Source organism: Halichoeres trimaculatus, unplaced genomic scaffold, assembly GCF_033239565.1.
Source record: "Halichoeres trimaculatus isolate MK-OKI-2021-1 unplaced genomic scaffold, fHalTri1.1 fHalTri1_scaffold_5, whole genome shotgun sequence".
NCBI lineage: Eukaryota > Metazoa > Chordata > Actinopteri > Labriformes > Labridae > Halichoeres > Halichoeres trimaculatus.
In genome coordinates, this window is record NW_027437183.1 from 11,587,868 (window position 1) to 11,611,624 (window position 23,757).

The 23,757-nt window shown below is 40.0% G+C and overlaps 2 protein-coding genes across 4 annotated transcripts in view; one reads left to right on the top strand and one right to left on the bottom strand.

The window, feature by feature from the left end:
- ikbkb (inhibitor of nuclear factor kappa B kinase subunit beta) overlaps positions 1 to 23,757 on the top strand; it is a 48,539-nt gene that overhangs the window by 8,399 nt on the left and 16,383 nt on the right. Inside the window, exons 1-3 of one of the 2 annotated variants that reach the window (XM_074669411.1) lie at positions 19,874 to 20,039; positions 21,312 to 21,438; positions 22,874 to 22,968. In XM_074669411.1, the coding sequence (XP_074525512.1) occupies positions 21,334 to 21,438; positions 22,874 to 22,968 (200 nt within the window). In that variant the 5' untranslated portion in view covers positions 19,874 to 20,039; positions 21,312 to 21,333. Of the gene's footprint in view, positions 1 to 19,873; positions 20,040 to 21,311; positions 21,439 to 22,873; positions 22,969 to 23,757 lie in introns of those variants that run through there. The other variant, XM_074669412.1, reaches the window with a different exon arrangement.
- Positions 893 to 14,236, bottom strand: plat (plasminogen activator, tissue). Of its 2 annotated transcripts, XM_074669414.1 has the most exons (15): positions 14,078 to 14,236; positions 9,175 to 9,277; positions 7,736 to 7,778; positions 7,297 to 7,431; positions 6,388 to 6,498; positions 4,526 to 4,700; positions 4,122 to 4,213; positions 3,861 to 4,035; positions 3,677 to 3,762; positions 3,518 to 3,583; positions 3,219 to 3,423; positions 2,998 to 3,134; positions 2,579 to 2,719; positions 2,263 to 2,411; positions 893 to 2,177 (listed from the first exon to the last, which is right to left on the bottom strand). In XM_074669414.1, the coding sequence occupies exons 2-15, from the start codon at positions 9,235 to 9,237 to the stop codon at positions 2,010 to 2,012; spliced, it is 1,746 nt and encodes a 581-aa protein (XP_074525515.1). In that variant the 5' UTR covers positions 9,238 to 9,277; positions 14,078 to 14,236; the 3' UTR covers positions 893 to 2,009. The 2 variants fall into 2 exon arrangements, with proteins under 2 accessions (XP_074525515.1, XP_074525516.1); XM_074669415.1 differs by lacking the exon at positions 7,297 to 7,431.

Below are 23,757 nucleotides of genomic sequence, written 5' to 3' on the forward strand. Positions count from 1 at the left end.
TCTGTTCTGTTCTGAGAGTGCCTCCAACATGGTTGAGCTCCAGTTAATTATGTAACCTGAAAACACTCTTCACACACCAAGCCAATTTTTTTGTTTTCAAAAATGACTTAAGTGAGGAGTTTAAATTGTGTTGAACTCATAAACAGTGTAAAACATGGACGTTGTCTCGCCAACATCACCTGTCTGTTTCTGTATCGAAAAATGAAGCACATCAGCTATTGTGGCCATGTTGGTAGTGGCAAGGGCTTTGCGTACAGCCATAGGGCGCCTGTCGGTCACGTGACCCTCAGCTGTGCCTCTTATTTGAGGAGCTTGCAATCGTGATAGCCTCTGAATGGCCGAGTTAGAAAAAAAAATTCACCCCCCGTACAGTGGGTGCCGATGGTAAAATTGGGAACTCAGACAGAAGAAGTTTTTTGAACCAGGCTGTAAATACATTAATTTCTGCTTTAAAAATGGCTTTTTTTTGGCTTGGTGTGTATATGACTTCCGGTACTTCCAGAGCCAGCCTCAAGCGAACACTAGAGAAATATTTGATTTTAGCACTTCCACATTGTCTCATATTATTAGACCGGAGTTTGCCGCTTGGTTGAACTCAGTAGTTTAGAAGACACTATGATCCTGAGTTTTCCCAATCAGAGGCACAGAAACAGATGGGTGATGTCACGAAATACTACACCCAGTTCATGCTTTTACCATACTGTGGCATGGATAGTTATCAAAGCATCCAAGCCATTGTTAAATGGTCACTGCTGCAATAATTTGAATACAGCAAAGAGTCATACTCTATGAAACAAAATGGTGTTATGGGCTAAAGAAGAAAAAAAAACAGAAATAGACAAATTTTTCTAGCATTATTTATTGACCAAGGAGTATGTTAGAAGATGTGGTTACAATGACAGTGACAATAAATTATTTAGCTCCAGTACACACAGTACAAAAGTATTTCATACAAAATGGTCTTAAAACACATAAATAAAAAAATGTAGTACAAAAAAAATCTTAAATCCATTCATAGAACAATTAGTTGTTGTTGAATTTAAGCTTTGCAGTCAAAAAGCAGTTAAATGTCAAATACAAAAGACAAAACCCCAACTCGGGTTCAATACAAAATTGATTTACATGTTATATACACATTGGGCTCAACCCAGGAGTCTGGTATGGAAGTGCTCTTGAGGTCTGGTTAAAAACAAAGACCAAATGAGAGCTTGTTCTTCTGGAAAAAAAAAACTTTGAAGAATAGGTCATAGATTTGTTCAACAGAGTTAGAACCTCAAGTTTCTGTCTTTCACCTGTTAAAATATCATCCTGTCTTCAGAGAAATAAGAAAGTTTCAGGAATTCAAACGGCACCATTAAGCAGAATCTGAACCAGCAGATTATTTTTTCTTCAGAATTCAGGTTCGATCGTCTCAAAACCTCAAAGTAAGCAAATGTTTTGTGTTGAAACTGGTTACATAAAACTGCACAAGACTTTAAAAAGCCTACATTCCTATGCGACATACTCTACTGTGCAAACTAAATGCTTTCGTTAAGTGGAGTGCTTTTATGGATTAGAAGTGCTACTGACCTGAAGTCTGCCACTTTGATTTCTCTGCATAAACCAGCACAAAGCCAGCCATGAGGTCAGAAAAAAAGCTATTTGCTCTTCCTGCCTTAACCTCCTATGTTGTGTCATAAATCTGAGGAAACACATGAAAAGATTTTACACATGATTACATAATGATGCTTGTCCTGTGACTGTTTTTACAAACTGCCACAGTTTAGCAGAGTAAAGAGCAAAGAACGGGAGCTTCACTGACTGGGAAAGCTCACGGTTGAGGTTTTTGTGCGTTTCTGTTGGAGTGATGAGGTGTTTAAAACTTCAGATTAGTTTTATACCAACAGACAAACTTTGAATCCAGTGGATCTCTGTCTATTGCCTTGATGATAAACACCAACATCTCATGTTTAACCCACTGTGTTTGCGGGTGTGGTCATTCAAAGACATCTTCTTTGCCATATCTGAGTTTAGACAGGACTGGACTTGATTTTCTTGTTGATCCATTCGATGTAATTGGTGACACGTGTGTAGACCCCAGGTTTGTCCCTCTGCCCGCATCCATCACCCCAGCTGATCACACCCATCAGAGTCATCTTGTCATTGTTACGGCAGACCAGAGGGCCACCAGAGTCTCCCTGGAAGGGAAAATGGGATATAAAAATTAGAGGAAGTAAAGTCATCAGTAAAGCTGGAGAGAGGAGGTTTAGTAAATATCCTCACCTTGCAGGCATCGTCTCTGTTTCGGGTGTCTCCTGCACACAGCATGTTGGAGGTAACTGTGCGTCCAGACAGAACATCAGGGATGCAGCGTTCATTAGGCCACAGTCGAACAAATCCTCTCTTTACTCGCTCAGAATACTCTGCAGAAACTGTGGGAAGAGTTTAGATTCATTAACTTATTTCCAAGCAAGAATCTGGATAGTTTGTGAAAAGCCCATACAGCCCCCTGCTGGTCAGTCGAGTTAGTGCCACCGTTATTTCGACATGCATTTCCCACAATGAGAGACTACTACGGTTGGGCGGCACGTTTGCTTACATTCAGAGTCTTTTCCGTATCCTGAGATCTCACACTCAGTCCAGTCGGGCAGCACCAGCCCACGGTCGGGCAGACATGCAGGAAGAACCTCTGGAGAGTTTACAGCACAGATGCCAATGTCCGTCTGAAGCTTCAAAAGAGCTGCAAGTGGAAAGTGACCAATGGAAAGTCAGCGTAATAATGCACTGGGAAAACGTCTGTGAAGAGTTCAAAGTTTTAACAAGCCTCTGCTGCCCACTTAATGTTCCATATCATCACCCCCCAGGGGAAACTGGGCAGCTACAAGGTCTCATTTAACTTTTCTTAGTGGTTTTACAGGGAGCCCAAACCCTGTTTTAAAGGCAGTTCTCTTAACTTTCACATTTTTATGATACAAGATGAGAAAAACTTAAAACAACGTGATTGAGATGTTCACTCACCGATGTCATTATCAAATGTCTCTTGATCGAATTTCTCATGGATCCAGTACTTCTCAACCTTGAAAATCTGCTCGCCGCTGGAATTCTGTTTCCTGAAAGTTCTCCCCAAAACCACTTCCAATTTTTCTGCTTTGACACTGAAAGAAAAGGAAAACATTAGCGAGTTCCCCGGCAAAAAGGTTGAACTTCATCATTTGTGTGCTCATGTAAAGGATCCGTACCTGTCCTCGAAGCAGTGTGCAGCAGACAGCACCCAGCAGGAGTCAATAAGGACTCCTCCACACCGGAAAAAGTGCTGTTTGAGACGGGCCTGGTAGGCATTGATGGCTGCCTGCCACGGCTGCTCTGTGATGTCACTTGTTCTGCCGCCAAACATGCGGAAAACGGGATGATTCAGGCTGTTGTCCATACGCTGGCCACATGTAGCTGTGGAGAGGATGATTAAATATCAGTACAACTGCAACAAAGCAAGGGATAAAAGTGAAATTGCTGATTGAAATTTAAAGTAAAAATGTTCTACCTCCGTGATTGTTGTTGGTGGTCGGGGCACGAGGGCCAAGAGTTGTGATGGTAGGTGGACGAGCAGCTAAAAAAAACCAAAAGATTAAAGATTTAATTCCTGATCTTGGTGAACTTCAAGACCTTGATGTAATTAAATCACCAAAATAAGGAAACTCACAGCATCTAGGTATGTCACACAACTCCCAGGTCAGCTGCATGTTCTTGTAAGTGTGACACCACGGGCCTACATCGTTGTCTGGATTCCTTTTGGATGGAAGAGGAAAAATAAACCCATTAGTTTTTCTGTCTCTCTACATGAGAGTGTGTTAAAGTTATCAGGTAGTGTCTGCTGGATTCTCTACCTGCAGAAGCTGTGGCTGCCCAGCCCCTGCTCCAGTGCCTCAAATTTCCAGGCGTTGTTAATTTTGCGGTTTAAAGCAGGAGAGTCCCACGGGAGACAGCGAGAGCCGCTCTTGGTGACAGATTTTGTTCCTCTGTACGTCTGACCGGAGCCCTGCACACATTCTTGGTTCTGATCTGCTCAGAAACACACAGAGGATGACACTCTATGATAAAATAAATTCTGAAAATAATGTGGCTTTTAGTTTAAACTATGGCTGTACCTTTAGGACATTTGGGCACAGGACAGGCCTCCCAGGCAATCTGATTGCCTTTGTAGATGTAACACCATGGAGTTTCATCACTGTCAGGGTTCCTGAGGAGGGAAAGGACATGCTTATATTTAACTGAATGATACAACAAAGTCTTACCCAAATTTGTAGAAGCAAGATTTTTAGAAAACAAGACAAATTTTCATGTTAAATTCTGCTTGTTTTTCTTTTTTTAGTCACTAAATCACCTGAAGCTTTACTTCCTACTTCCTCATTCCTGTCTGTTCACACAATATTGGCTGCCTCTTTTAGTTCCCCACTTGTTGCTGACTAACTGCCTCTCTGATGCAGTTGTCTTTGCTTTTATACTAGCAGCTTATCTAAGAATCATGCTTTCGATAGGCTAAGCCTTGTACCTGCAGAAGTTGTGGTTGCCCAGTCCCAAACTTGCAGCATCGTTCTTTCTGGCGGTGAACCTCCTTCCTCTCAGAGATGTGGAGTTCCAGTTGATGCACTCTGATCGCGAGTTGCTTGTACTCCATGTGCCACGATACCCTTCACCCTTTCCCACAATGCACTTCTCTTTGGTGTCTGCAAGAGAAAACAGCAAGTATGGTGTCACTCATTTATATTAGACTGACATCAGTCCAATAACTGACAGATGTTATTTATTCAGACACAGTTAAATGTATTTATTGGTTGTGGAAAATATTAGGCCACTCATGTTGGCAAACATTTATTAGTTAATTCTTACATAAGGCATTTAACTCTTAACTCGCTGCTTAATGTCATTTTTATTGTAGTTTTCCATTTATTGGTGTGAAACAATGACCAAACATAAACTATAATGATCGTAAAAGTAATCAGATTTATTGAGTCTTGCCTCCTAACTCATTACTCTGTCATTGAAATTGCTCCAATGTGACCACCAGTGTTTGCATAATTGTCCCAGTGAGAGGGCGGAGTGTCCCTAAAAGTCTCAAAAAGTCGCCCGCAGAAACAAAAATATTTGTGTCCCAGAATGTCCCTCCATGGTTTATGACCTTCTGCTTCTTCTCTCCAGACCACAGGCCCATGACACCTTCTGTTTGAGTCACACAGGCAGACTATGACTTTATCTGGAGTCATTAACAAGTTCCTCGAACGCTTTAATCAGGATTGTGTCACCGGCTGAAGTAAAATATTTTGTTTGTTTCATTTAAGTTAGAGAAATGAGAGAAAGAGAGTGAAAGCCAAAGTCACTATGCAGAAAAACAGATTGTGAGTTGTTCTGAGCTGAAGTTGATTAATCTATCAGTCGAAAAACAAAAACAAAAAATTTACTTGAACCAGCACCTACCTTCAGTCATTTCATTAACATACTGCTTTATCACTACAATAGTTACGTCACTTAGGAGGCTAAGTCCTCTCTGAGACTTAACATTCAGGGTCTGGTTGTTCAGAGGGTTTAACCTCTAAAGACTCAGCATCCACATATGTGGACATTACATTTCTGCCTCTCAGACCCATGATACTTCATTAGTTTTTAGCTTTGACTTAGGAGCCACACTTAAAACACTTCCTACATCATCTTTTGGTGATATCACAACATTACACCCCTTTTAGTGAGAAAAAATAACACTAATAACAAACAACTAATAAAGAACTCATAACAAAATGATCAAACTTTCTATTCAATGAACACGTTAAGTTATTATACTTATTAGGTCTTATCACAAATAGCAAGCTGAAATACAAATGCACACCATACAAAAAGCTCAGGTCTTAGAAGATTAATCTGACTGGATCAATATTATTTAGAATTGGACTTTAAGATCAACAAATCTAAATGTCCTGCACCCCAAAGGGACTTAATATATATCTTGTCCACAAGGACACCGAAATCAGCAAAAACTGAAAATCCCAACTGCTTCTTTAAATAAATATGTAATGTCTGATATTCACAGGTGTTGGGAGAAATACTTCATGTGGATAAGATTTTTCTTTTCTTTTTTTCAAAGACCAGATTTCTTACTTTTTCTGATGTGTCCTTCCAAATCCTCACAAAAAACTCAAGCTTTAACTTCTTAAAATTAAGCTTAGATTAGATACTCAAGCCTTTTTTTACAATTTATATCAAGTCAGAAAACTTCAAGGCGCTCAGCCCTGGATTGCCATGCAACAAAGAAATTTTAGGCTAACTTTTGACAACATGTAAACCTTTAATCCTCCAAGAAGCTGTCAGGTTTTATAAAACATGATGCTCTTCACTACAAGGGAGACTTGTTCAGGCACTTACTGATCTCGCACTGAGCCCCGCTGAAGCCTGGAGGACACTGGCAGAGGTAGTCTGACGTGTACACGGCCTCCTTACAGGTTCCTCCGTTGTAGCAGTGAGACACGTAGCAGTCTGAAGGGGGCAGACAGAGAGCTGGTTAGTCAGTCGTCCGTCATACAATTTCTCGGCATTCAAACAATCTAAATAACGAGATGGAGCATGATTGATTGACCACTTGCGCACACAGCTGATTAAACTGTGGGTCTGGTCTTGTGTGTCATATTGAACATAGAAACATGAGAAGTACAGAAAGGTCAGTCTGCATGGCTCATCCTGACTCTCGTCCTACTTTCTTTCCAGACTAGACCTGGTTCTCTGCCATCTCTGGTCCGCTTTCTCATTTATTATTTCAACGTTTCCTAAAGGCTTGCGTTAAGAATAACAGCACCCCGCTCGCTCCCAGTGCCATGAGCCCACAGACCGTGCAGGCTGAAAATGTGGTTGTAATTTGTGCGAGGGAGGGGCAAGTCATGTCTCAGAGAACTCGTCAATGGGGGTGAAAGTGCGCATGAGGGCTCTCCTGGCAGGACTACTCCAAACAGACTCAGACTAAACTACGCCCACTTAAAGACACAGAAAAGCCAGCAGCTCTTCATTTGGATGCACTGAAATAACACAGGTTTGGAGACATGATTGAGGCAAGCCAACAAAAAATAATCATGTGAGGTTGAAGACGGTACTTAGAGGTAAAATGAAGACAGAGGTCAGAGAGGGCAGCCAAAGACTGACAGAGAAATTACCAAGCAAAATATTACAATCTTATGACTTAACACAAAATGTGACTGATTAAAAGAGACAAAATAGGAAGCCAATCAGTGTGTGTGTTTGTGTGTGTTTGTGTGTTTGTGTATGCATCCATGTCACACTCACTGATGACGGGCACAACATGACAACTCTCTCGTCCTCTCAACGCACAACGACAATACTCCACCCGCTGTCCCTTCCATCGCAGCCAGGTGTCCCCTGAACTACGAACAGCTGATGTCTCACTATCAACACATAATGCTGAAAAACACACACACACATACACACATAAATAGTAAGTACACAGCCAAGACACAAAGAGAATCTGATCAGTGTAACAATCAAAGCAGTGCAGACACGGAGGTGAAAAGAAAGAGGGAACAATGAATGAAAACAAACAGTGAGTTAACAGACTGTGATGGTGGTGATGGAGGTGAGGGCGGTGCTGTTAGGAAAGACAAACAGGCGTGTGATGGGGGCTCACAGGAGGTGTCAAAGGAAGATGAAGACTTCTGGACATGAATAATCAAAAGCGTCCGTCTAGCAGGCTGCCTGTCAGGCTCACCTCTGTAAAAGCGAGTCCCTCTTTTTGAGCGGAGCAGCTTCACCTGAAAAACAGAGTTTATGTAAAACAGGGCACTGCAGCATCCAGTCCACATAGACTGGGCTTTCATTTCATTTCACTGGAATACTCTGAAAATAAACTTTCAGGAAGTAACTATCAGATGCCTTCATGTATCAAAAAAAAGTATACAGGAGTTGACAAATAGTCTTTGTGAAAAGAAAGACAACATTGCTGCTCCCTCAAAGTTGAGCTAAAACAGTGGGAGCTGCAGCTGGATCATAAATCCTGCCTCTTTCATATAAGCAGATGGGACTTAGGTGGAACCCCCCCAAAAAAGGCACATCGAAAAGTTTTTTTTTCCACAGACACACATTCTGTCTTAGGACTTGGTTATTATCATGATGCTGTATTCCCAAGAGTTGGTTTCACTGAGAAATTAAGTTTAATGCCAAAAATTTGACACAGCATCACTTCTAATTAATACTGCTAGAAATGCAGTACTTGCTGCACTGTGTGCAACAGGTTATCAAAATATTATCTCTTATTGCATTTCAATTTTTTTTTTTAAGAGGAAGAAGAAGAAGGATGAATGTTTATATTTTATGTTATATTTGTGTTGGGACAAAAAGTTGCTCTTTTTTTAACATTTTATCACTAGTTTTTACTAGGGCTGAACAATTAATCGATTTTAAACCGACATTGCAATGTAATAGAATGCAATTTTCAAATCGCAAAGGCTGCAATTGTAGAAAAAAAAAGTTTTATGCACACAAACCTAGAGGGAATAAAGTAACTTGTTCTTGTTTTCCCTTAAAACCAACCAGCAAAAGACAAAATGCTGTTTTTTTCCGGAAAAAAAACCCTGTGGGCTACAAAGATCCATCCAGTAGATCGTAGAGCCATCCTCCTTTATCACTTTATTCTGTATGGTTTGTAACTCTTACTGACAACTGGAGGTCAGTAAAATTTCACAGTATTCCTTTTTCTTTTTCAATTAAGAAATGCAAAAAAGACTTGTTTAAATGCTATCAGTATCTTTTGTTGGTTAGTCCTACAATAAAATGACTTAAAACTTGTGAAGTGAACAATGCAGAAGATAAAGGTCCCCCCCGAAAAATTGCATGCTAAATCGCAATATTGGTCTAAAAAAAAACGCAATTAGATTATTTTCCAAAATTGTTCAGCCCTAGTTTTTACAGATTTTGTTTTCAATTCTTGCCTCACACCACTTAATTTATGAATTTGGTGCCTACTCTACATCTTTTTCTGTTCAACTATTTCTAACTGCTAGATTTTATCTGTATCTTCTCTGAAGACAAATAAATGTGTTTGTCTTGAGGACTATAAGGCACTCATAGAATTTGAAGATTTTGAGATAAGCTTCTTGAAAGTATTTTAACGATAAGGATTTGCAGTGAAAACATCCTTGTAGTACTTACGTTGTCCGCTTGGCTGCAGCAGAGAGCAGAAAGGAGCACGAAAAGTCCAAGTGTGATTGTCATGGTCACTGAAGTGGTTTTCAGTTCAGTGGTTATCAATTATCTGGAACATAAGAAGAATGTAAAACATATTAGGAACAATTAATAGAGCATTTTACAAGGCAACATGGAAAAATTGAAGCATTTCATCTGTGTAAGGGGAAACAGGCAGAGATTTCTTTGTAATATGTCTGTCAGAATTTTAAATGTTATGTCTTAAATCTGTCAGACACACAGAGACAACAATTGCAGGAAGCCTTCAACACCCTCCACCATCCTCTGTTTTACTGTTTCTCTTTGCAGCTTCCTTCTGTTTTCAAGAGTTTGCCTGTTGCTGAGGGAAGGGTGGGCAAGGTGGGATGCTGGTGGGAAACTGGGGGTCATTTGTAGTTCCTTGAAGTTGTGTTGACTTCTTGACTCATTCAGGAAGTTATAACAGCCTGTGCGGGACGGCCTGATAGGATGTGCTGTATACATCTTTGCTGCTGTGTTTATATTCATTTCCCTTTTATCATATTCAGTCTACAACTTCCTCACTGGGAACAAACAGGATGCAGATTATCTCCACTTTATGCTAAAAATGGGACTTTAACTACCATATCACACGACACAATCTGGACAACCCTGGGGTGATGAAAAGCAGCACGCACAGCAGAAAGTTTCTGCACAGCTCTGACGGCATTCCTGCTCCAACAGAGCAGAGCTGCTGCTGTGGGAGGATGGAGTGACTCAGGACTTGAAAGGGAAGGAAGAGACAACAGCAGGGAAAGCCCATAAAGAGGCAGAGATACTACAGTCACATTTTTGCTTTTTATTTCTGGAAAAATATGTTTGATATCACACTTTCTCCTCCTCTTTGTTTTAAAGAACTTGCATGAAGCGGAAAAAAAGATGCTGCTCCTTGGTTAAGTGTGAGTAAACATGAGTCATGAAGGAGAGGGTGATTGAAGGATGGAGTGGTGAGGAAAACAGGGAAGAGATGAGAAAGAAAGAATGACACAAAAAAAAGTTGACCTACATGTGAGGAATAACGAAGTTGCCTTAAAAATAGCGATGAGGAACTTCTTCTACAGACCCAGACATACAACAAGAACCGTGTGAATACATGCCGGCACGTTTTTACATCCACTGACTCAACTTCTGTGGTTGGCTGGGCTAACAGAAAACAGCAGCGTGTGTTTTCATACATGAGTGGGGCAATCAAACACACACACAGGCACATCCATACTCGCTCACACACACAAAGTGCTCAGGAACGTGGAGCTAATAAACACCCCGACACACAAAGATTTACTGTTCCCTCTGCTCATTGTTCACCGGGACAAAGACTCCCCCTCAGGATCTGACTTTTTAAACACACTTTTTCATTCTCACACTCACCATCAAGAGAATCGATCTCGTGAAAGCTATCCTTGTGCCTGGAACAAATAAAATACCCCGTTGACCTCCGCTTTTACCCCCTCGGTAGAGCCTCTCTCGCAGGGCGACAACAACACCAGTTTCCTTTTTGTTTCCTTTGTGCAGCTGTTGAGCTCCGTTCAGTCACCCCACTCTCCACCCTGTCAGCTCAAAACATGTGTTTCCTCCTACAATACAGCCAGCACAGGCCCCATGCATTTCGGAAACATGAGCTCATATCAACACACGCATGCACAAAAACTCAGGCCAACGAGTACACACCAGATATGAAAATATGCGTATCCCACCCTTTTTTAAAGACTGCAGTATCTGATGAGGTGAGGCCCTGCCTGGGTGTCTTCTGGGCTGCATTTAAGCTCTTTTAGTGGTCTAACGTTGAATGTTTTACGCATTTTAACAAACATACAAACAGAACAAATCAGTGAGAAAGTGTTATTTGGGGTAAACAAAGTCACACCAGCTCTTTTAAGTCATACAGCAGGGGTGAATGTCTGAAGATGATCAACTATTGAAACTGTAAGCGGTGACAACATCCGACAATACAAGGGTCAGATGTTTCATGTTCCTTTTCCCAAGATAACTGGAGTGAATTAAACTATCACTTGTATGTCTGGATGTTTTTTTTTTAATTTCCAATAGAAAATGAATGTTTTTGATTGTTTGGAGGTGTCAAATGTAACAGCTACTTGAAGAACATACAGCGAATGAGTTACGTTGTATCTGTGGGTGTATAACGAACTTATTACTATCCAGTCAAACAGGCCCAAAACAATTCTATGACTTTATTCTAAGAATGTAACAACTTCATTGATATTGAAAACCAATAATAACTTTTGTAGCACAGAAGGACCAAAGCTACTTGTATGCTGACTAAAAGCCACAACAATGCCTCGTGTTTAGTGCTTTTTAAAAAAAAAGAAAAAGCCAGCACACCACTGGCATCCCACCGGCTCTGACTGTTAAAAAGCATCACAACCAATCACTCAGTACATGAAACGTGTGCTACCATGTTCACAGCCTGAGGAGAGTGTGGCTCCTCTAGTAGGTCAAATATGAATGGAATAAATGAAAATGTCTCAGAGCAGCAGCAGCCAGACTGTGAGTCAGCAGCAGCTTCAGATGCACCACTTTGGTCAAACGAACACATGCATCAGACGATAAGACAAGAAACAAAAATACACACTCCAATTTCACTTCCTATTTGGGTTCTTTTGCACTTTATTTAAAGGAACTGCTGGTCTGAAGAGTTTACCACAAGCTGTGTCACAGGACCATTAGCAGAGATGTGTGATGATGACGGTGTGCTGAGGTAGTGATGGTCGGAGGTGAGACATTTTTGTCAAACCATTCAAAGACTACAACTGTGAGAATGGTTAGAGGTCTTGCAAGAAGCATAGTCCCACCTATGTGTAAATTTCAAGATTTAAACTTGAAGGAATCTTTAATTAACTCTTTTCTATTCAAAGTCAAGAATGGAAAATAAAAAATATATTTAATTTGTCTAATCTGCTCACTCTGGCAGCCAAAAGAGGAAGTGTCAAAGGAAACATCTGCAGTTGGCACAGTCGTACTTAAAGTCTAATTTTACTGGCACTGATCGCAGTTCCCTTGCTGTATTTCTTAGAGAGCTCGAGATTTATGAGCTTGTATTGTAAAAGCTGTTCCAGGCAGATTTGCGTTTCCAGTAAATCAGAGTTTTTTAACTGTTTTGACCTGCTGGGGTCCATAAACCTGCACTAAACCTTAGATTAGGCGTTTCTCTTTCATTTAAGAGCTTTGCACGTGTGTAATATGTTTGCCAATGATGCTTTCTGGCATGCAATGTCATGTCAGACTCTGCTAAGCTCCTTAGCAGGTATTATTCATTCAGGGAGTTTTCAGTCAAGCTTCAGTAAACCAGCTGTGATCCATCTCTGTGAAGTCCCCAAAGAACACAGAGCTGCATTGTTTCTTTATTACAGCCTCCCCCTGTGCACAATGTGAAGCCTTGAACTTCTTATCAGAAAGAAACACAAACTCAGAGATTGCAGAAAGGGCAGGTGCTGACATTAGAAATGAGTAAAAACTGGAACATGAGACAGCTATGTGAAAGGAGATGAAAGGATGGAGGGAACAGAGAAAGAAGGAGGTGAAATCAAATCCCAGCGGTCAGCAGGAAGAGAGTGAGTAGTCCTGAGTCATCCCAGCTTCCAGCAGGACTGCACGGGACAGAAAGAGGCTTTCATTGGACCTCTAACCACTATCACTGCCTTTTGATGAAGATATCACTCCAGCATGCAGTCACAGAGGAAGAAAGGAGGTTCACTTCTCCAATTCAAGTATTAAATTATTGTCTTTTGATGGTTTTTGCGTCATCTTCAGGCCATGTTTCCCACAAACCGATTCCAACCCTATCCTCTGTCTGACCTACCCTTAACTTACAGCTTTGAGGTCCCATGAGTCACAACCCTAAGTCTGAGGCACTAACACAGCTGACCACACTGCCGGGAATGCAGATAATGGACATAAACTACTTTTCTCCCATCATGCAACAGCACAGAGTATCAGTGTGGTGGAGAATATCAACGCTGCAAATGCCAGGAAGGGCATTCAAGAGACGCAAAATCCCAGTCATTAGCCTGATAAGAGTCTGCATGATGGTGATCCTGTGCAAGTTTTGGCTCAGTGGTACACAGAGTAACTCAGCGGGGATGTTCAGAGATAAGAAACCTGCACTGAGTCCAGCAGCAGGGCACAATATCAGCAAGTTCTTGTCACATTAGCAGTTGTACACATTAGTTGTTCATTGTCTAAGAGTTGCTGTGGGGTAAGTTTTTCAGAATAAAACTGTTGATGTGGGGAGAAAAAAAGTAAAAGCTGATGTCAGGGTGGGAAAGTAGTTCAGATGCCAAGTTAATGAGCAAGCGGGAGGTAATCTAAAGTTTCACCCTCCCACACATTTTCTTTAAAAAATAAAAAAAACAAGGGCATGAACCTGACTACTTATCCATGTAAAAATATGTGTCATGTTGAATCACTGGTTAATTACAATGTTGCAGGTTACAGTTGCTTCATATTTATTTGATCCTTAGTGTTTTTACTTCAATAATTTGATTAAAATTGTTTTGCAAATTAGGGTGGGGGTGTAAAAAGTGTGTTGAAACAATTGATAGGATATTGTACTGTCAGACTCGCTGTCATACTACAATGTTGTCAAAATACTTGAAGAAAGGTGCTAAGTATTACATTTGTAATGTCAAATACAAACGAAAGAATCAGATTTTGTCTATATTTCGAACAAAAACCCATGCACAGTGTTAAAAACTTGATTGAAGCTCACTTCACATCTCCCCCTCTGAATTAAAAGTCCAAAGTAAGTTAACTCACGAAGAATCACAGAAAACAACCTGATGCACAGCACAGTATGAAGACATCGCTAGAGCACCGAAGTAAAGAAAACACTCACCGCGGTTCCAGTTAAACCTCTTCTGGATCTGATTTCTCTGGGTCTTCGCAGGAGACGTTTGAGTGTCCCTGTGGTGTCTTCTCACGGACTGCGTTAGTAACCTTTCTGCTTCCACTTTTTATCGCAGCGCTCCGGTCCTACCGGTGAGTGAGGAGGAGAGGGGAGGGCCGCTGCCGCTGTGACCTCAGCGGGAGCGCGAGGCTGTCCCGCCGGATGATGATGCAGCCTCGCGGCGGGGCGGGGCCGATACTCACGTCCTCAACAGCGAGCCAGTTGAAGAGTTATCCAGGAAAATCCCGCCCTCTCTTCCAGAGAAAAGATGTGCTTTAGTGGATTTTTACGTAATTAATTTGCCCTTTTGTGGCCCCTTGGTCGACACATATCCTGATTGGAAAAAATGGAAGAAAAAATAAAGTTAGAATTGAAGGAAAGAACAACCGTCAATGTCATTATCTGACTGAAACCGTTGAAAATGCATGTGCACTTCTTTTATAATGATATTGGGATTAAAATAAGTGTTTAGCCTGAAGTCACAAGTTTTGCCATATTGAAACGTCTATTGATTAATCCACTAGTCAAAGTGTGCAAAATCAGGTGTAATATGCTAAGGAAGCCCAGCTATAGATGTTTGATACTTGGGATTTTAGTTGGTTTAGACCAGTCATTCCCAAAGTCTGGGTCCTGACCCAAAGGTGGGTCGTCAGAGATTTTTTGTGGGTCACCAAATTAGCTTTCAAAATGTTTACACAAAATTCATGCTACCCGTAACCAGAAGAAGTCTCCCCTCGCTGATTTGTTTACTGATGATTGGCTCCTCACACTGTCATATCTGGTTATGTTTTCATTGTGATGGGTCATTGCCACAATGTTAACTGTAACTGGAAACATGTAACTGTTTTCCCATAAGTCTGAAGCCATGAGCTGGCACTACTCAAACAACCAAAGCCAAACCGTATGTTTCCCACTGTTTTTACAGCACTCAGAGGAAACTGCTGTCACCGTGTCACCATCACACATATGAAAGAGCTGACCCATTGATTACTTTGATTGTTAGTTTCCAATAGAAAGATTTGAAGTCAGATTCAAAACCCCTTTGATTTTGAAAGTCCAAAGTAGCCGCCGGATATTGGACAGGCACCAGATGCAGAAATGGGGCTATTACAGCTTGTTACAGCTGTGCAGTGACGTCATGCTAAAAAAGAGGCGTGGACGTGATGCTGTTACCTTTAAACTGGATGAACATCGCATCTTAATATCTTGTCCTGAATATCACATGACTGAGATACAATTCTGAAAAGCAAGCAGGCTAACCCATCACTGTAAAAATGCAAGTACTTTCAGAGCGTAAGCCTAAAAAAGCTGAAATGCATTTGTCAAATATGTTAGGCCTGTTAGCTGGTACAAAAGATGCACGATGATGAAGAAACATGATTAAAGAACCCTTTTTTGTCTTTGCAGTTATCCTGTCAGTTGGTTTAAAGATTGGACATATTTTGGATTGGGTCACCATGGCTTGTTTCCCCCAAAAAGTGGGTCACCTCAAAAAAAGTTTGGGAAACACTGGTTTAGACAGCATGGATTTTAATGTCTCTTCTTTATTATGTTGGTATGTAAGTCTGCTCATTGGTTTTTAGTGACTTTGTGAACTATGTGGTGGCTTATCTTGGCCGGGGCACTCTTGAAAATAATATCTGACTTTATGAGTTCAATTTAGGTCGAATACATATCCTCTGTGTTAGCATAGAATAAATTGTGTTGACACTGGCATTTAATTGGTTTCAGTCTAGCCATTCTAATACTTGTGGTAAATGTGACATAAAAACTGGCATCCTATTGATTTTTCACAGTGTCAAGGACCTCTGTCAGTCTGTGATGGGCTGCGGGTGACATTTTATCTGTGTGGTTAACCAGCTGGCACCAGGAGCCATTTCTTAAAACCACCATTCCCTGTATCCAACCCATCCCTTTCCCCAGGAAATCCCAGTCGCTTAGACTCAAGAATAGTTCTGTCTTTTCTTAGCATCAGCAGTGGTTTTATTTACACTGGATAATTCATGTTCATTGTTTTTATTGTCTGTTAACGCAATATAAAACAGCTCAGAACATGGCACTCGAGGTTGTGAGGGGCGGGGATGGTTAGTTTGACGTTGGTTCTTTTTTGTTTCCATCTGTGTTAGATTAGAGTACACTCCTACATCTTGTTTAAAAAAAAATTACACACTCACACAGACATTTATGTTGGGTTGTGATAGGGTTACTTTAAGAATGTCATCTATTAGAGATGGCTCTAGTCCAAACCATTAAACTCAGTTACTCAAACACAGCAAAGAATCTCTTCACGTCTGTTATTCTGTGTTCCTTTGCCAAAGAGTTTATCAAAGTATGTTCAAACTGATGTTCATCGTCTGTACACCACCTCCCCAGTGTTGAGTGATTATAAAAGCATTTTATCTCATAACTGCCCTTTTTACATTGTGCAATGCAGGTAATACGTATTTGTATCTGTCTAGGGACTACAGAAACTCACCGCCTCATTAAACATTTTGTCTTACTGTTGATTCCTTGAGCTTCGAGCCCCAAAACTCAATGTGTCTAAAAGTTATAAAGTCTCAGTAAGTGGCACATGAAGAATGTATATTATTAAGAGTTTTGATATCTCTAAAAAACATACTTTGCTTCAGCCAAGTGAAAAACAAACAGATTGCACTTTACCAAGCGGCAAAATAAAGCCTTTGTTGAAACTGATGATAGACTGGCAAAAAAAAAAAAAACTTAAGTTAACATAGAGCTACTTCCAGTGAAGTAAAGTAAATGTGGCTTGATTTAGCATGAACACAAGCTAATATTATTTGGTCCTACCTGCAGCTTAGCTCTCCAGGTAAAATAGGTTTAATAAGTCTGCAAGACCCCGATTTTAGCCACAAGTTAACTACAGTGCAAAACTACCAATGAATGTCAAATGGTTCATCTTACGACCACTGAAATGTTCTTTCATATTAAACAAATAAAAAAGACCCAAACAGTCGAAATTAGTGAGCATTTCATGTGCTAAAGGGAATTTCCATGACCTTGAGTTCTAGCTCCTGATCCAGGTCACAGGCTAGGCTAACATAAGAAACCGTTGGCTACAGGCTTTCATTTAAAAGAAAGTCATCAATGTTGAATCATTTTAATCATCCAATTCTAACACCTAAGGAATGGGTAGTATATATATATTCAGCCGAATGGGAATTATGGTGTACTGTTTATACTGTTTTAAAGTCCTAACTGGCTTTAGAAAACAAGCTTGGAAGCTAGCCTGGTTAGCCATTTTACAGGAAGATTGAACTTACCAGTCATAAATTGAGATCTACTGTGTCAAAGGACACAGTTTAACTCATTGGGCTTTTGACTACTGGCAAAAGAGCTGAACTGACTTTCAGTACTAGTGACAGATTTAAAAGCTTATGATGAAAAAGATGAATCAACTCAAGAGGAAAACAAACCCTTGTTTCATAATGTAAGTTCTTTCCACAGACAGGGTTTACATGACTAAACAAAGCTAAACATAACACTGGTCTTTTACACTCAGAGCTCCTTGAGGTACTCTCAGTTGAGTCCTATTCCAGTTTGTATATAAGGGAGAGTATCAAACTTTGATTCAATAAACAGGAAAGAAAGCCTTTTTTAGAAAACTGTTTCATCAGATGACCATCAGAGTGTCATGTATAACGTCACAGTACTTGTGGAGCCCCCCCCCGGCTCGCACACGTCAGTTCATTTGTTTGCTGGAGTGAGTTGCCAGTTTCAAATCCAAGAAAAGCAGCTGCTCTAATGAAACTCAACTCTGCTGTTGTCCTGAAAATCAGGAGAACATTTTCCCAGTCAAAAGTTTTCGGATCAACAATGACTTTGCAGAAAATGTTACCAAAATGGTTATTTTGATTAAAGGCACATTAAGTGACTCAACATTACAATGAAGACATCTTTTTTGGGTGTCAGCGCAAAATTGATTGTGACCTTAAATTTTCTAATATGTTTCCAATTAAGTAGAGAAAAAATAAAAACCAATTTCTGGTGATGGGGTATGAATTATGAGGAAGACATTGATGTTGGGAATTGATATGGGGTGAGTCTGACCCCCTGGATGTTTTGGGAACTTGATCCTGCTTTTCGCGAGAAGTTTTAAAAGAAGCTATGATTATCTATTCTCAAAATAGCCGCAGTCATAGGCTCCAAATTACATCACTAAACACATTCACTCCCACAATGTTGTTTTCTCTCAATAAACTAACTGGATGTCCCCATATGTGTTTAACTGAAATAAGTATACTTAGTAGTTACTGCTCATATGTTGTCAGCATTTGAGGCGATGCCTTAAAACGAGGTATGTCCCAACCAGGATTTTGTTGCCCCCGAGTCCAGGTCATTTGATTTTGAATATCTGCGGATACTGAGTCCCGATCTGATACTTCTACTCCGATATATTGCACTCCCAGCTATAAGCTCCTGCCATGTTCTTCTCTGCTTTGTGGCATTCAACCAATAGTGTCACTGCAGCAAAGTGCGCTATTTTTGATGGTCTGACTCTGTACCACTATATAACAGTAGCAAATACTAAGCTGTTATTTATCCCATTTGTTTTGAAATATTATAGATAAAATGAAATGATAATAATGAGAATGAATATATATGTCTATCCCAACCCCCTGATTGAGATGTTAGGTCCGATTCGGATCAAGTCTGTAACCACATGATCAACCTCCATTTCAGATCACGTGATCAGGGCGGGACATCCCTACCTTTATTGAAGCTCCTGTTAGGAGTTTTAATCTGGTAACAAAAAGACTTAAAAGCAACTGTGATATCTCTGTATGACCTGGAAGAGAAACAAAATCCTCAACTAAACCATTGATAAATTAGGTTCGGCAGGCATTGACATCCTAAGCTATTGACTTTGGATAGGTATCAGACAAGATTTGGTTTAACAGCAAACTTTTACATGAGAGGACACCTGAAGAAACAGAAGGAAACACCTAAAGAAATATGAGGTAATGATCTGACCATAGGTGGCACCATGTTAAGCTTATAACAAAAGTCTCTCACCAGAGTTTTATTAAAAAATCAAAAGAAACTGAAGGACTTAGAGGCCCTACCACCATCCTTCTTCCAAAATCTCATTTTGGGGTCAAGTGGGCTACAACAAACTGCAATTCTTTAAGTGTCCTCTTAATGCTGTCTCTGAAAGTATAAAACTAATAAACTACATAAACACTAACATTTTTATAATAAAAATAAACATGTTCAGTGCCTCGTATAAAATAATGACTTTAGTCTGAATGGCTCATTTCTATGTCCAGCTGTTAGTGAGGAGACTCAAAGCCTGCCTCATTGTCAGATCTGAGGCCATCAACAGGCTTCAAAACGCCCAACAGATAGACAGGTGATGTCATGGATGCTATGTCCATGGCTACAACACACAAAAGTGAACGTCATTTGCCCATTTCTTATATTATATTATTAGTGACAAGTTTTAAAACAAAATTATGTGTTCAATGTGTCACATCCCGTACTTACTTTTTACCCAAAAGGAGTATCTCCAAGCCAATTAAAACCCAGAGTTTTAGCCAACATTCTTTCATATACTAAAAAAAATAAGCAGAATCAAGCTTTTTTCAGACCTGAAAAACAGAATTGATATAGCGAAGTGCAAGCCTGAAATGACTGGCAGTGGTTGTGAAAAAAGCCATCATCACCGCAACAGAGAGGGGAAAGCAGTTCAGATGAGTCTGCCTCCTTGTGGGCGGGTCTGAACGGGCTTACAGGAAATGTGAGTATCAGGAAGTAGAAAGTTTAGGAGTTTTGTTGTGTCGCCGGAATACCTATTTCTGTGTTAATATTTAACTCACTAACAGACAGTCTTCTACCATAGTTACAGAAAACAAGACATTAAAGCGTGTGAGTACTACCTACGGAGTGAGAGGTAGGTTACAGTTGTGATAATCGTGTGTGATCGTGGTTGAATCGCTCTGCAGGTTAAAAAAACACGCGTAACTACACTTGTATAGATACAACGTCAGCTAACAGAGAGGAGAATGGAAGTCATGATTATGTTGTAATGGTGTTTTAATGCTTGTTTTGTTTTCAATATGAACTGTGCAGCATGAAGTCAGACACAGAAGCAGTATGACTGATGGCTACATAACTTTACCTGCAGTGTTGGCAGATAGGCAACACTGAAGGGCCCACAGTGGGATGTTTACAGGCAAACAGAAAGTGTTCTATTATTTTAGAGGTTTTTAATAACAAGTTATAATTTTTAGTTTTATTATTATCAAATAAATAATGGAGTTATCTAACCAGTATTGACACTGATGTTTATAGAAGATTGTCTTCATTGTCTTTGTACACAAGTAAAATCTGTGTCTAACCAGTGTGACATGTTTTGACTATACTAACTTATCAGTGGTATTTAATGCAACACAAAATACAAGGGCTACAGTGGAAGCCACCATTTAAAGAAACTCCTGTGCTTTCATACCCACTTTAAAATAAGTTATACTGAAATTAGTGATGGGAACCTTTTACATTTGAAGCGATGCGGTACTGATGCCCAGTACCTGGCAATTGGTACCGGTACTCAATGGTACCAATTTACAGTACTTTTTTGCGTTCATGTCGTAAAAATATCAATTTCTTTAAAAATAAAACATATATCTTTTTTCATTTTGACACATTTATTCTTCAATATATAACCTTGCAATGCTGTGTTCATGTCCAGCATGGAAAATCTCCTACTCTTCCACTCCCTCATAGTCACAAGGATGCATTTAGGTACCTAAACATGGTACCTTTTGATTTTACGTGAATCGGTACCTGGTACTTTTGACAGAATTCAGTCTGTACCTATAAAAGTACCTAATTCGGTACCCACCCCTAAATGAAATACGGTGCAGCTTTGATTCACACATCACTCTGATATTCAGTTCATCAGCCCTGCTCGGCCCTGTACAACATTAAGTTTCAACAATAGTCCCATAAGCATCAAATAGAGGCATGAGCGCAAGTACAAACATATCTATTTAAATAGATTAGATGATTAAAACGCAGCGATGTGATTGGACAAGAGGCCCTCTATGAGCACTGATAGAGGGTACAGCAGCACTGGGACTGTATGCATCACCCCACGTCAGGTAATTTAAATACAGTCATTATCATATCTTGGCTAAATATTTGTCTTTGTTTCTGGTTGCAGGTGAGGAGGACCAGCTGAGGCCATGAACCGAGTCCCTTTGCAGCAGCCGCAGAGCTGTGGGTCCTGGGAGCTGAAAGAGCGGCTGGGTACTGGAGGCTTTGGGAATGTTACAAGATGGCAAAATAAGGTACACAGTTCAAACACTTTAAAAGAGGATGTTGGAACTTTAGACTGTCTTTTTAAAGTACTGCAGAATTTGCATTGTTTTTACCATTACACAGAGAATGTTCCCTCTCTTCTGTGTTTACCTTGCCAAACCTAACTTCTTCATTTGCGCTTTATGTCTCTGTGCCATGTTTTATAACAAGTATGACATTATAACATGTCCGGGACGCTGCGTACATTACTCACCTTAGTTTGTCTATTGTAATGATATCACTGTAAGTCAGAGGATGAGAGCATTGTAGGGTTTCATCATGTATAACAGAACGCTACGGGAATATGAACACGCCCGCTTAGTAGACCTTCCTCTTCCTCCCTTCAGTGCTCTACTTTAGATCTGTTACTCACATTCACTTTTGAGGCAGACTTAGTGCTGGCGTGGAGCCAGACGGCATCATCATGTGAACAAAGATATTTATAAGATGGGTAATCAGAAACTTCAATGCAGCTCTTGAGGAAGTAATTGCCTGAAAGAAAAAGCAAAATTGAGATTAATAGCATCATGTAATTTGATTGTGCCTCATTTTCAAAGAATCAGAGTTCAGAAGGGAAGAAGGAGGCAATTATTTATTGTCTAAAAGTTAAATCATCATTACTGCCACTGGTTTAAAAGGCAATGGGAAAAGCAAGCGGAAATGAATGGACCAAAGAGGGCTCTGCTGGCTCTGCTGCTGGTCTTATGACTAAACTTCCTCGATGGGAAATTTCCTCTTATAATCACAATACTGTGAGCTATTTTTGGATCATTGATCAGGCAATGGGAAGCAGGGTGGGTACCATTTCCTCAGTGATGCCATGAGAAACAGGAAATGAGATGTACTGTGGCACAGCTGGTCAAACGTACTAAATGTATTCGTGTCACTATAAATGTTAAGTATATGTTTCATGATTCGTCCCTCATCCACACACACACACTTTGTATCATCTGTATGTCTCTAAGTTCCATGTTTTTGGGTTTTTTTTACACTTTATTTTATTCAATTTTTATTTGCCTTTATATATTGAGCAAAGGACTTGTGATGGGGTTGGGAAATGGATGGAATTGGAGATGACATGCAGCAAAGGGCCACAGGCCTGCCTGTGGGGGGATGAAAGCCTCTGTACATGGGGTGCACATTTTTGCTGCTGAGCTAAGCTGTCAACACAACAAGCATTTTATTTAATACGTCAAGCAAGGCTGGTATTTGTTAAATATTTCCAAGGTCTAAGATGCCAACATTTCTGTTGTTCTCTAAAGTGTTGTTTACCAAAAGATTCAAACATCAACCAATGAATGGAAAGATGTGTAGATGCAGAATTGTTGCATAAAGCTCAACAAATGAGGTAAACTTTTAAATGTTGAATTGTCTAATTTTAAATCTTTATTTAGATTCTACTGTTATTTTTCTGTCTTCTTTTAGGACACAGATGAGCAGATCGCTATAAAGCAGTGCCGCCAAGAGCTGAGTGAGAGGAACAAAGAAAGATGGTGTTTGGAGATCCAGATCATGAAAAAGTCAGTGTCGCTCACTTAAACATTTATTATAACATATTACATATGATCAAGAACATGCTAATATATCTTTTACTTTATTTCAAGTGCATTTTTTATGTTTTGATTTGTTGATGTCATTCAACTCTAGCAACATGTCTGTATTCTTCCTAATGGAGGAGATATCAAGTTCACCTTGTAGAGCAAAATAGGGGTTACCTCTTCCAATCACAATCGTCCTCTTGAAGCTCTTAAAACCCATTTTTATTCTTTGGTTTTAACCCAGCTTAAGACTCTGCTCATGTTTTAGAGTTTTATAAATTGTTTGTTGTTTTTAAATTGTTTTAAGAACAATGTAACAATAATTTCACTACCTGCACCTTTGTTTTATTGATTTATCTGTTTTATTTACTTATTTATTCCTGCACTACCTTTTATGTACAGCAGTTTATTTCAGCTGTGGTTGTTTTAAAGTGCTTTATAAATAGAGATAATTTAAATTGAGTTGAGTTGAGTTGAGTTGAGTTGAGTTGAGTTGAGTTGAGTTGAGTTGAGTTGAGTTGAGTTGAGTTGAGTTGAGTTGAAAATCAACCAGCAAGCTCTGGAGGTGAAAATTAAGGGGCCAGTTTTAGGGTGAAACACAAAAGTTTTGTTGCGTTTCAGCCTCGTGTTTACACGGGAACAGCGTTTCAGCCGACCCAAAACGCAAACTTTTGAAAACAGCCTCCAGAGTGAGATTTTTCTGAAATGCTCCCTACACCGTTGCTGTGTAAACAGTAAGCCGGCGTTTTCAGTGGAAACACTGACATCACA

Excerpts from the sequence above, each read along its gene's own strand:
- plat (XM_074669414.1), bottom strand. The coding sequence starts at position 9,237 with ATGACAATCACACTTGGACTTTTCGTGCTCCTTTCTGCTCTCTGCTGC. Across the intron at positions 3,763-3,860 it reads GGCAGCCACAGCTTCTGCAG|GAATCCAGACAACGATGTAG; the intron begins GTAGAGAATCCA and ends TCCATCCAAAAG. Across the intron at positions 2,720-2,997 it reads GACATTTGATAATGACATCG|CTCTTTTGAAGCTTCAGACG; the intron begins GTGAGTGAACAT and ends TTCCACTTGCAG.